Source organism: Anarrhichthys ocellatus, unplaced genomic scaffold, assembly GCF_004355925.1.
Source record: "Anarrhichthys ocellatus isolate YVR2014 unplaced genomic scaffold, GSC_Weel_1.0 scaffold2, whole genome shotgun sequence".
Lineage (NCBI taxonomy): Eukaryota > Metazoa > Chordata > Actinopteri > Perciformes > Anarhichadidae > Anarrhichthys > Anarrhichthys ocellatus.
The window spans coordinates 12,677,971-12,690,551 of record NW_022280032.1 but is presented as its reverse complement, the minus strand read 5'-3'; the positions used below and the strand labels follow the sequence as shown (position 1 = coordinate 12,690,551).

The 12,581-nt window shown below is 44.1% G+C and overlaps 1 protein-coding gene across 1 annotated transcript in view; it reads left to right on the top strand.

The window, feature by feature from the left end:
• The window catches only part of shank3a (SH3 and multiple ankyrin repeat domains 3a), a 120,910-nt gene that overhangs the window by 106,568 nt on the left and 1,761 nt on the right, over positions 1 to 12,581 (top strand). Inside the window, exons 17-22 of the mRNA XM_031857676.1 lie at positions 2,318 to 2,645; positions 2,771 to 2,794; positions 3,177 to 3,304; positions 3,611 to 3,716; positions 4,293 to 4,819; positions 4,929 to 7,048. Coding sequence (XP_031713536.1) covers positions 2,318 to 2,645; positions 2,771 to 2,794; positions 3,177 to 3,304; positions 3,611 to 3,716; positions 4,293 to 4,819; positions 4,929 to 7,048 — 3,233 coding nt within the window. The remainder of the gene's footprint in view (positions 1 to 2,317; positions 2,646 to 2,770; positions 2,795 to 3,176; positions 3,305 to 3,610; positions 3,717 to 4,292; positions 4,820 to 4,928; positions 7,049 to 12,581) is intronic.

Here is a 12,581-nt window from a genome sequence, read left to right as displayed (position 1 = left end):
TGTGTGTGTGTGTGTGTGTGTGTGTGTGTGTGTGTGTGTGTGTTTGTCCTTTGCGATTTTTGAGATATGAGACTGTGAAAAATGGGTTTGACCTAGTTTCATTGTATAAACAAAATGCTGTTGCTCAATGCCTTATGGTATCTCTTAATCGCCATCTCCCCTATCTCTCTCTCTCTCTCTCTCTCTCTCTCTCTCTCTCTCTCTCTATCTCTCTCTATCTCTCTGTGGTCTTTATAGCTTTTTACCTTTATACCTTATGCCTGTTTCTTAAAAGCATCTTAACTGAAGGTTCACGGAGTACCTTTTTTTGAAGCTTTGAACTGCATGTCACGGTCTTCCTCTGTGGATTTATTAAAGCTTAAAGGTTGACATTTTGGATTGTGGCTCATGAGACAATAAATCACACTCTCATTTCGGTCGGTCCAATATTTGCCATTTTATGAGGGATTATGTGCCGGACTATTTCTTGGCTCTGAGAAGTTGAGGCTCTGGGTCTCTACTCTCAGTTATTGGTTCTGACCAAGAAATTATCATTTTGTTTTTTTTGTATTGATTAAACAAACAAGAATGTGTTAATTAATGAGCTTTAGAAGTGCTGGTAGGCAGGTTTTTTTACCTTTGCTGTTTCCCCTTGTTTCCAGTCTTTGTATGCTAAATTAAATAAGAGAAGTATCGGTCATCTCATCTAACTATCTATGTCTATATATTAAGGCATTTGTGGTTGATGTGTTCGAATATATACAAATGTAGGCTTGTGTGTAAGCTGCTGAGGACCACAGATGTTTGACAGGCTATAGAACGAGTGAGGTAGACTAAACAGACAATGGATGGTAAGATTCCTTTATCGTAAAATCAAAGAAAAGATGGACAGACGGATTCAGACAGTGCAGACAGCTTTACACAAGATGGTGCATGTTAATTGTTTCTGAGCCGAAGTCGTGATTTGTCAGTCCTGTTTCAAACTTCTCCTAAATGTCTTCGTGTTTTTTACATCCTAAGCTGTGCAGACCGCCCTGTCCTGCCGCACTTCTTCTCCGCTGGGATTACTCTGTATATCGTGCCGCTCCTTTGCAGAAATGCACAGCCCGTTAGCTCTGACACGCACTCACACACAGAGACTTGCAGGCTAACACACATACGAAACACACTTTCTCTGCACCATGCGAGGCCTCACCACTGCCACCGTTGCCATGGTGACTACCCTGCATGTTTGAATTAGGCATTACATTACAGCAAAAGCATCTCTCTCTCTCCCTCTGACTCTCTCTTTCTCCCTGTCCTCCTCCATCTCCTCTGCTCCCTGCTACTGTACCAGAATGTGCAGACCGGTGAGGAAAAGAAGATGTTTGATACGGACTGTACCGAGGATGCCGTTCGTACTCTAGATCTGCAGCTGCTGACGACAGCGGGATAGTTGGGCTTTAGTGAGGCACTGGGGCACCCGTGGGATTTGACGATCTATCGCTCTACAGTAGTGCATTGAGTGCCAGCTGGTCGATCTCGGATAGAGTGAGCTGATCTACTTGTATTGTGGAGTAATGATAAGAAACTTGGGTTTGTCATAGCATGTAGAGACTGCCAGTGTATGTGGCTTTATGATTTGTGTCCGACTGCATGGCATTACGTCGTTACTGCAGACTTAACATGCTTAAATACATTACACCTTATTTTTCATTTGGTTGATTACGGTGTTTATTGTAACCTGATTTAAAGCTTTTTATTTAAAGCTGTAACTCTATCGTTTGCATTTGGAGCTGATATTTGTTAGATGTTTTTTTCCGCTTTGAGTGAGACGATAACAGCCCAGTTACATTGTGTGTGTGTGTGTGTGTGTGTGTGTGTGTGTGTGTGTGTGTGTAGTAGGATAGGGAGGCTCCGATGCACTTTGGGGTACAAAGCCTGCACCGCATCATTTTCCTTAGCTGTTGAATTTACTGTCATCTCTTCGTCTGTAAGCCCACATGTCATCATGTCCTTCCTCAGGGAGTTTTCTCTGTGTATCTGCATGTGGTCCCGCATATGCATGTGTGTGTAAGCCGGTGTGTCGGCGCCTTTCTTTCTGATACACTCCTGCTAAATTCCAGACAGGCAGCATATTAAAAGTAAGATGGACAACTTTCTCCCTCTCCTTGCCACACTAATTTTACTCATTCTGCCTATTGTGGCAGACAAATTGCGTTATGTGTGTAATGGGAGGGTTCAGAAAGCTAGGGATGTTACAGACTGGACTGAGCTGTACATTTACTGCCTCTGGGCTCCTCAACGGAGACGAAATCTTGCAGCACAAAGACTAGAAAACTGAAAGTCTTGGAGACAGACTGAAACATTTACAAGCTCTTGGACCAACAAAGGGCAAAACATGAAGAAGTCGGGCTCCAACCGTAGCCTGAACAAGGTCCTGGCTAAGTGCGGGCCGTCCAGTTCGTCTGAATTTCACCAGATCAAAGCAGTGAAGACAGGATGGGCTGGCCGTCTGGGGGATGCCAGGAGGGCACTGAGCCGCAAATCCAAAGGACCTTCATCCCCCTCAACGTCATCTTCAACACCATGCCTTTTTTCCACAGCTCCCCCACCACCCAAGAGAGCTCCCAGCACCACCCTGACACTGCGCTCGAAGTCAATGACCGCTGAGCTGGAAGAACTGGGTGAGTGCCAGATAGCTGGCATGCAAAACTTGGTGTGTCTCCTAACTTTTAGAGTAGTCAATTCTTCTGTTGGCTTGTTCTCGTGATTTCCCCTCCTTTGCTGACGCTATCTTTTTCCCACCAAGCTTCTGCTCGGAGGAGAAGAGGAGGTGAGTCTTAGGCAAAACTTTGACACCTCTCTGAACATCATAAAGATAATTTATCACTGCTGCATTAATCTTAGCAGTGTTGATTTAGAGCCGAAGAGCAGAACACTTGAAATATGCGGACTCTCTTTCTCCACCTTTTCTCTCTCTGTCCCTTTCAATTCGTAGTGCTCACTCCCTAGTGGTCATCAAAGAAACACTGTATTGAGATTTTGTACAATACCATGCATGCCCTCATATTTTAGTGTATAACTACATTTTGGAGATTCCCTTTTTAATCACAATTTTTAATCCCTACTGTGTTAGCAATGTCAGAAATGATGACACAATGTTTCCCAGGTCTAACGCCTCAGTATTTAGTTCTGGCTCATTTCCTTCTCAACAGACAGACTAGATGAGATGTTGGCATCCCAGGAGTCTATCTTGCGTTCTCAGCCCTCGGAGGCAGATTACAGAGCAGCTACTGTCAAACAAAGGCCTACCAGCAGGAGAATAACACCAGCAGAGATCAGTGTGAGTGCACCTACACACAGCACACTGGCAGACATGTTGGCAAACATACAAACTCAATATGATGTATAACACACTGCGTAACACTATGTAACACTGCACGCATGTACACAAGTATGCTTTGTGCTACTTTGTTGTTGGTATTCTGTATACAGTGTCGGAGTTTTAATGAAGCTTTAAAGTCTTATTTGTACACTGCACAAATATAGTTCCTCATGGAAAGATTAAGTAATGATATTTGTTTTTTAATTAAATGCATTAAAACTGTGTTTCACTACACAGTAAATTCCCTGTTTTGTTGTGCTGCAGTCACTGTTTGAGAGACAAGGAATGACTCTACATGGAGGTCTTCACCCAGGCATTGAGAGAGGTCATATACCACTACCAAAGGGGATGTCCAGGACCAAGTCTTTTGGTAAAACAATCACCCATCCTGTACATATTCAAATAAGGTGAATGATAGTGTATCTTATGTGCAGTACGCTTATAGGTAATATATTGACATGTAGAGAATATAAGAAGCTTCATTCTTTTTTTGTAAAGTTGCATCATTACACCCACAAAGAATAGCATGTAGACAGCAATACAACAAATAGAAAAATACTGAAGATGAAGCTGCATCTTCATCAATTCAATTCTAAGTTGTGGTTGACAAGAAATAATGTGAAAAAGTGCTTAATGGATATTCACGAAAACACAAGTACAGAGCCATTTCAACTGTATATATACACATACATTATTAATACTATATTAATTATTTTCCTTGTTCTCAAGAACACGCATTAAACAAATGTTCAATTCATTTGTAATATAAGTAAAAAACAGTTACAAGTTGTATTAAAGTGTGTGAGTTAACAGATTTACAGATGGAGGCATTGCAGTTTATTTTTTAGGAAGCAGCTGTGGACCTGCTAGGCTGGTATAAAATGGTCCAATTTCATGAGCCTACTCCCTGTCACCAGAAGGTCTGTGCTCTTCCCTCCCTCATCAGGTGCCACTGAGGAGGATCGTCTGTCTGCCCTTGCAGGCGAGCACAGATTTCCCCGCAGCTCCTCTATGACAGACAGCCTCCGAGAGCACTCACAGCCCCATCCCATCCCTCCACCGCCACAAACAGCACCTCCTCCTCCTCCCTACTACCTAGACACTGGTCCTCCCCCAGCCTTCTGTCCCCCTCCTCCCCCATCTAGGACCCAGAGTCAGGGCCATGAGCCTGGGGGACGCTCCAGCTTCAAGCCCTCCTCCTTGGATCTACCTTACGAGGCCGCTCACCGGCAGGCCACACACATAGAGAGACAGAAGAAAGCCCGCTCCATGATCATCCTGCAGGACTCTTCACATCTACCTGTAGAACCTACAGAAATTCCCCGTCCTTCTGGTGCTACTCCACCTGAGCGAATCAAAAGGAAGGGTCGGGTTATTGACAACCCTTATGCTAATGTAGGACAATTTAGCATTGGACTGTACACACCCACCAAGCCCCAGAGGAAGAAAAGTCCCCTGGTTAAACAACTACAGGTAGGTTACACATCGGGGGTGGTCTTCTGTTTAGTTTTGCTTTGCTTTAGTATCAAAGACCCCCTAACTTTAAAATATTTGGCTGATTTTTTTTTTTGTCTTTATGCAGGTGGAAGATGCACAAGAAAAAGCTAGTTTGGCCTTAGCTACTGCCCACTCCAGAGAGAGCTCACCCTCAGGACGACACTCATATACCCATGGACACACACACACCAGCCGTGCAGACTACTACCAGCAGCAGCTGATGGCTGAGCGAGAGCGTATCCGTGCCCAGGGAGAGATGATGTTTCAGGGTAAGGGCCCCTTTGCTGCTGCAATAGCTGGAGCAGTGAAAGACCGTGAGCGTCGCCTAGAAGAACGGAGGAAATCCACTGTCTTCCTTTCTGTTGGGACCATGGAAGGGGCGTCTACCACCAGCTCTGACCCCCCCTCTCTGACTCAGTCTCACTCCATCGATGAACGGATGCTCACCAGAGAGCTGGGACAGCTGCCTCCCCCTGCCTTGGCCCTGAGCCCCTCACCTAGTGGGACCACCTTTATCCATCCGCTCACAGGAAAGCCCCTGGACCCTAACTCTCCACTGGCTCTTGCGCTGGCCGCAAGGGAGAGAGCACTGACCTCCCAGAGCCAGTCCCCAACTGGAAGCCCAGAGCCTAGGACTAAACAGGAGCGGGCAGTATTCATTGACCCTCAGACCAAAGAGTCTCCACATGGTGAAGGGGCACCCACAACTCCCCCTTTTTCACCTAAAAGCGCCAAGGCAGCGGGGTATGGAGTTGGATCCTCCCCAGCATCTATTTTAGTTTCCCAGCCCACAAAACCACAGTGGACCACATCACCATCACCTTTATCATTCAGGAAGGAGATGGAGGCCAGAGTGGAGGAGAGGAAGGAGGAGAAGAGACTAGAGGATAAAAAAAGTATGTTGATTAGTATTATGGATACCTCGCAGCAGAAAACAGCAGGGCTTATCATGGTCCATGCTACCAGTAATGGCCAGGCTGTCGGGGTGGGTTCAGAACTAGAGCAGACACCTGCCCCAACATCCACTGAGCCCAGTAAATCTCTAAGTCCACGGGCTAAATCTCCCAGTCCTACGGTCTCCCAGCCCCAGGCCCAACTCCAGCTCCAGGCCCAGCCTCAAACTCAGCGTCCTGCCAGTCCAGCCCAAGAGAAAAGCCTGGCTCAGGGAAGCTCTGAGGAGGATGTGGATCCATACACAGTGACCTTGCCCCCTGCAATATTGTCCTCCAGTGATGAGGAAACTAGAGAGGAGCTACGTCAGATTGGAGTTGTTCCACCGCCAGATGAGTTTGCTAATGGGCTGCTGGCACTGGCACAGGCACAGGCACAGGGGACACCAGTGTCTCCAACTAAACCTGCCTCCTCTCCCACCGCCCCTACAACACCAACACCCAAAACTCCCTTTACCCCAACAACCCCAACTGTGACACCCACCCAGCCTCAGCCTCCCCAACCGGCACCTCTACCCAGTGCAGCAGTTGTCTCAGGGAAGCCCTCTGACCCTCTGGAGCCCCCGCCGGTGGGCGAGTCTGGCTCTGCAGCTGACTCAGGCGTGGAGGAGGCTGACACACGTAGCTCCAGCGACAGAGAGCGAGACCACCATCTCGAGACCACCAGCACCATTTCCACGGTCTCCAGCATGTCCACATTGTCCTCAGAAAGCGGCGAGCCTGCCGACACACACACCACGCACACCTCCTATGCCGACGGGCAGACTTTTGTGCTCGACAAGCCGCCAGTGCCTCCTAAGCCCCGACTCAAGTCCCAAATAGGAGGCAGTAAAGGCCCTGTCACCTTCAGGGACCCTCTGCTGAAGCAGAGCTCTGACAGCGAGCTGCTATCACAACATCAGGCTGCTGCTCTGGCTGCTGCTGCAGCTGGAGGAGCTGGGCTGCCTGCAGGTGGTTCAGCCTCAGTGACTGGACTAGCCCCCACCAAGCCGCGCTACCTCTTCCAGCGGAGGTCCAAGCTGTGGGGGGACCCAGTGGAGCCTCGTGGACCAGGGGTGGGGCTAGGTATTGGGAGTTTGGGCAATCTTGGTGGACTGGGACTGGGGCTGGGTTTAGACGAGGGAGCAAAACCATCTGTTATGGGGGAGCTCAGTTCACGACTACAGCAGCTAAATAAAGACACTAGGTCACTGGGAGAGGAACCACTGGGAGCATCATTTGACCCGGGGAGGAAGTCACCTGTGGCAGGTGCCAGGTAAGAGAGAAGCTAGTAAAATTTACTCTGAAACTGTTTTAAACACTGAGCGCCAGAACAAATGGTTTTATTAAAAGTATTTTACTCAGATGATGGCAGAGACAGAGAGAGTTAGCAATCTAAAGAAAGTCCACTGGCCAGCGCAAATTACATTATTAAATGAATTATAATTGCACACTTGTCAGACATTTCTTTTCTCTTGTTTGCCAAAATTTCATTTATTATTTAAAAGAAAACATATTTCTAGTCTTCGAGTTTATTTTAGTCTTAAATCTGACAACATTTCTCTGGAAAGAGGGAAAGCTTGAGGCTAAGTTAAAGAGGGCAGCCTCAATTTATTTCTGTGCATGATTCGATTTTACTCACATTTTAAAACATGCAAATGAATCCATATTTTAGCCAGTCCACTGTGATGGTAAGCGGTAGTGAGATCAGAGGTCCCCAGCATTGCTGGCATTAGCTTCCCTGACAATGTTTGTGTAACAACATTGTTAATATGTGCTGTACCTTTCTAGGGGTCGTACAGTAAGTTGCAACATCAGTAAGTAAAAAGCAAATTTGAAGCATAGAAAAGAGGCAAACACAAACTTGGTTCTCACACAGCGACTGCTACAGGGTCATCTGAAGCATCTGAAGCACAATGCTGTTTTGTCTGTTATCTGTGGGTTTCTTGTTTTCACACCATACCTGAAGGTACAATGAAGTCCTTTATATTCCTGCAGATGTGAGGACACCGAAGAGAGTAAACCTTAAGGTTATAGCCCCTAGGGTAAACTTAAGCTTTTTTTAAATATAATTTTCCTAACAAGCCTTTCAACTAATCCCATTGAAAGATAACAACCCTTATATACATTTTCTTTCATGTGTTTTATTTTAACTGTTATATGTTACCTTGTTTGCATCACCTGATTTATTCACTTAGAGTCTGTCGTAACAAAATTTATTTTAAAAAGAATATAAAATATTTGGCTGAAGTGTTTAAATACACACAATTGGTTTTAGAGATATACAGTAGTACTACAATTCATGCCTCTGGGTCTAAAGTGCTCCTTGTTTCTATAGTTACAACTCTACTCCTTGACATACTGTTAAGTGGTCTGGGTAGTTAAGTGCATACTATAGACAGTAGTAGTCAATAAGGAGACGGTAGTGTGTGTGTGTGTGTGTGCGCGCACAGTAACAGTAGTAGTAGCAGAACTGGTATCTGAATAGAATAGTATCTGTTGGTGCAAACAAGGTAACAGGGCTCGGAGGCATGCACTTCCTGAAAGCCTCTCCTCATCTCACACGCACTCTGTTGGGTTCTAACCTTTGACCCTGTTAGTAGCTACCTTTCCAACTTTCCAGAGTCCTTGTTCAAATAATACGTAATACATCCTTATATCCACATTTCTTTGCAGCCATCACTGATATAACTCTGATAAGACCGCAAACGTTCCTTCTTATCATCGCCCCCCATCCTACCGTAATATCAGTGATAACCTCAAAGATTTAAGGATGCATTTTCAGAAGTATTTGAACATGACTGAACTATAATGGTGTGTCACATTAATATCATCCCCTCATGATCTTGGCATTAACAGCCATGTTAATGATGCGACTAACAGACAAGTTCTGAGGTGCCACTGTCACATAAATGTCTTCTCTTTTGATCTACTCAGGATTTGGCCCAGTTGTGTTTCTAATGATTCGGCAGGTTGCACGAACAAGTGCTGTCAATTTTTGGCTGTCAATTGCAATATTACTTGACCATAAAATTGACACTAATTGATGTTAATTCTAATGTGCTGGTCAGAAGAGTGATTCGTTCACAGTAATGTATCAATCGAGATCTCAGAATGTAGCTTTCAAAGAGCTCCGGAGTTTGAAGGCACTCTTCAGATGACGTCTTTTTAAAGCCTTGCTCCTCAACTTTCTTCTTCTCTTGTCCTCATTTCTGTTCATATGAATAAGGAGGGTGGAACATTTTGCTTTCATGTTCACTATACGTCACTGCTGGTTATGAGGCGCTAAAAGATATGAGGAGACATTCCAAGGTTTACAAGATGTAAACATTGACTCTTTTGCAGTCCTCTCGTCGTGTTAACATCGGCAGGAGGAGCTGACCAACTCCACAAAGCTGAAACTACAGCGCTTCACATTTTTGTGTTTCCATTCAGCTGTCAACTAAATTAGTTACATAGCCATCAACGAAAGGAAAAGTCTTGCAAGAATTGATCAGTGGAAGGGCTATATTGGGTCAAATCACTCTCAATATCCGCGAGCACAAATGAGATCCATGGACAAATGAGATAAAAGCTTTGCAAGCAGAAGAGCATTGATAGAAGGAGTGCGCCAGGGGATGCTCTTCGCGCTCAGAGCACGGTTTTCTCCTCGCAGGCTTCAATTTTGCTCACACGAGCAGAGATATTCCGCGCGGAGTGATGTGAAAGCGCTTGCAAAACTAATATGCGTATGCTGTTTGAGTTTGACCCGCAGGACCTCTACACAATGAGGCATGGGTCTCATTTGTGCACGCAGATATTGACAGTGATTTGACCACATAGGGCGAGTAGTTATTGGCCTTTCAACATTAGACTTTGGCAGAATCTTGTAACTCTTGTCCTCTACTTGTTGTTGTTGCTTCTGGACATGTTTGATGTGGAATTTAGCTACAGCACCTCCATCAATGTAGCAATGTCATGTGTTTAGGCCATCTTTTTTTTATTTTTATGAAAACAATTGTGTAAGCATAGACTATGCTGCATTCTAAATACATTATTAGCATGCCCCACCCCTTCACCAGTAGTGGACTACTATTACTAATACCAAAATACTTTTCATCAAAGAGCTCATTCATCCATTTTACTTAAGACACTGCAGTGCTTGGGTTACCATATAATTAAATTTAAAGTCACCATGTGACATTGAGCCAAATTCAGCCACCAGTCATTGGTCCGTACCGCAACAACATCGTGATCCCTGGATGGAGCAGGTGACCATGATATCAAACACAACATATCATGCAACACTCACTCATGATTGGGCTCATCCTCTCCATGCAATCAAATTCATCCCCACTAAATCCATCCCAACAGTCGACCCCCGGCTGTGACAAAAATGATCATGCACACCATTATCTCTCTCTCTCTCTCTCTCTCTCTCTCTCTCTCTCTCTCTCTCTCTCGTTTTTCCTCGCCCCCTCTTTAGTATTTCACATGTTGTATCGGCATCCCAGCATCCTGTAATGTTGCTCCATCACTTAACTGTCACATTTAATCCACATGGTGCTGTATTTCGTCTCTGTATACACCTCGTTCACATGCAGTGTATCATAGCTTTGGGTGGTTTAGAAACCTGTGGTTCTCATTTTATTTCATCTGTGCTTTTTGGTTTTCTGTTCTTCTCTTTTAATGTAATTTGCATAACTTTGTTTTGTTTTTCAGTGATTGTGTTGAGGATGGCCATGGTCCCTGACTGTCTTGCTAATTGGACACTGTAGGTTTCTTAAACCACACTAAAACAGCACAGAATATATTTGACAATATATTTTGAATGCGTATGCCTTGATTAGAAAACACACCTACACCACATTCCTTAGATACAACTGATATAAATGCAAATATAACTACTGCTTTCACAATTTATATATAGATGTGTTTGCCAACAAGAATAAGCTCTTTTAGTCCATCATTTCAGAATGAATACAAAAGCAAACAAAAGTCAAGGGACATGTGCCCGCCTTCTATTTGTTTGTTTGTTTTTCTTTTGTTTGTGCAGTGTTTGATATGTGAATAGTGTGCTCATTTCTCTCTCATGTAGCCCACTGGTCAGACCTTCCAGTGCCGAAGCATACTCTGCTGTCTTTGTCATGACTATACATCAATAACACCATCATATGCACTCACACATAAATTCATGGATGCAACAACACTCAGAAAGTCAGATGCACATACCTTGACACACACACACACACACACACACAATGCCTGTCAAAGACAGCAGAGTTGGCTGGAGCAGACAATAAGTCTGGTTGGCAGGCTGCGTCTCATGGAGTGATGCTAACATTCTCTCCCATTGCTCTCTCTCTGCTCACCTTGCATGCTCCGCCCTGCTGCTCTGATCTGATTGGTCTAGAAGTGACTGTGCGCCCAGGAGGGCAGGACGACTGTGTAAGTGCGCATGGAGCTCATCTCATATCCGTCGGCTCCCTGTAGTCTGGTCATTTTTCCAGCCATGTGCGCTGCCTATACTTTTGTTTCATCACACTCTTTAGTCCACATCTAAACACATGCAGTAGAGGGATAACACCTGTGGCACACCTGTAAAAAAGACACTCACTAACATGCATGATTAAAGCAGACACCATTGCACCATCTCTTATCACATTTAGGCTTCTGCTTCTCCCTGCTTGCACCAAGCTAGACAAAATCCATCTAATCCATCCCTCTTCTCCTTTCTGACCATCTTTTCCTCCATTGGATCAGTAGCAAATGAATCAGCCACTTTTAAACTGTTTCACCAATTTATATTATTTCTTTTCAAAAGAGGGCCAAGTGTGAAAATGAAGATAAACCAGCATTTATTGTACTTGTGGAAGATACTGGAATAATTGTTGTTGCAGCATCAGATTCTTACTGGTTAAGAATTATTGCCAGATTTAGTTTGTACTAACACAAACTGCATTCTGGCAATAATTCCTAAAATCTTCCTCTTCATGCTGCAGATGGTAAGATTACGTTTGTTGGTCACTGAGACTTACTGCATTGTTAAATAAACCTTCATGTGGCCTTTGACAGATGTGATTAATGTCACCTGTTTTCTTTATACACTCTATCTCATAGAAGTCATTTAAAAAAGCATAATTACTGCTCTGTATGTCATTTTTCTTGAGAAGTAATGTGCAGCTGCCTGTGTTCAGAGGTGTGTGTCTGTAGAAAAAGTGTGTGTGTGTGTGTGTTTGTGTGTGTGTGTGTGTGTGTGTGTGTTGAATTCAGTGCTCGGTTACTGCAGTTTCAATGTCAGACAACAATTATATTTGATATTCTAATCTAGTTCTAAGATGTTTACTGTTTGTGGGTCCCAGTGATCACTTCAGGAAAGCGTATTGTATCACTATTCCATAACAGGAAGTCGATTTTGATTGAGTTCATTATGGGAAAAACACTTTCAGTAATGGTCAGATGGGTCTGTGAAAATATTGACATATTATTTTCAAATGCTGCCTTGTAATCCTTTGTATAAGTTCATGTATTACTTGAAATAGTGATGAGTCTTATGTTACGTATGCATGATTGAGTAGTACATCGATTTTTATCCAAAACTATAAATAATCTCAGATACTCCAGCCAATGAGTGCATCTTGCTGCTTTGATGTTGCTGTGTTTTGAGTATCGCGTGGTCTGCCTAACAGTCATTAACCTCAAGCCTACACTAACTTAACCTTTAGAGGAACTTACAGCGGTCAATACATATAACCCTAAGCTTGATCTCTTTTTCCTCTTCATTACTTTTACTTTGTTTTACCTTCACTTCCTCTGCTAACATTCCTGAA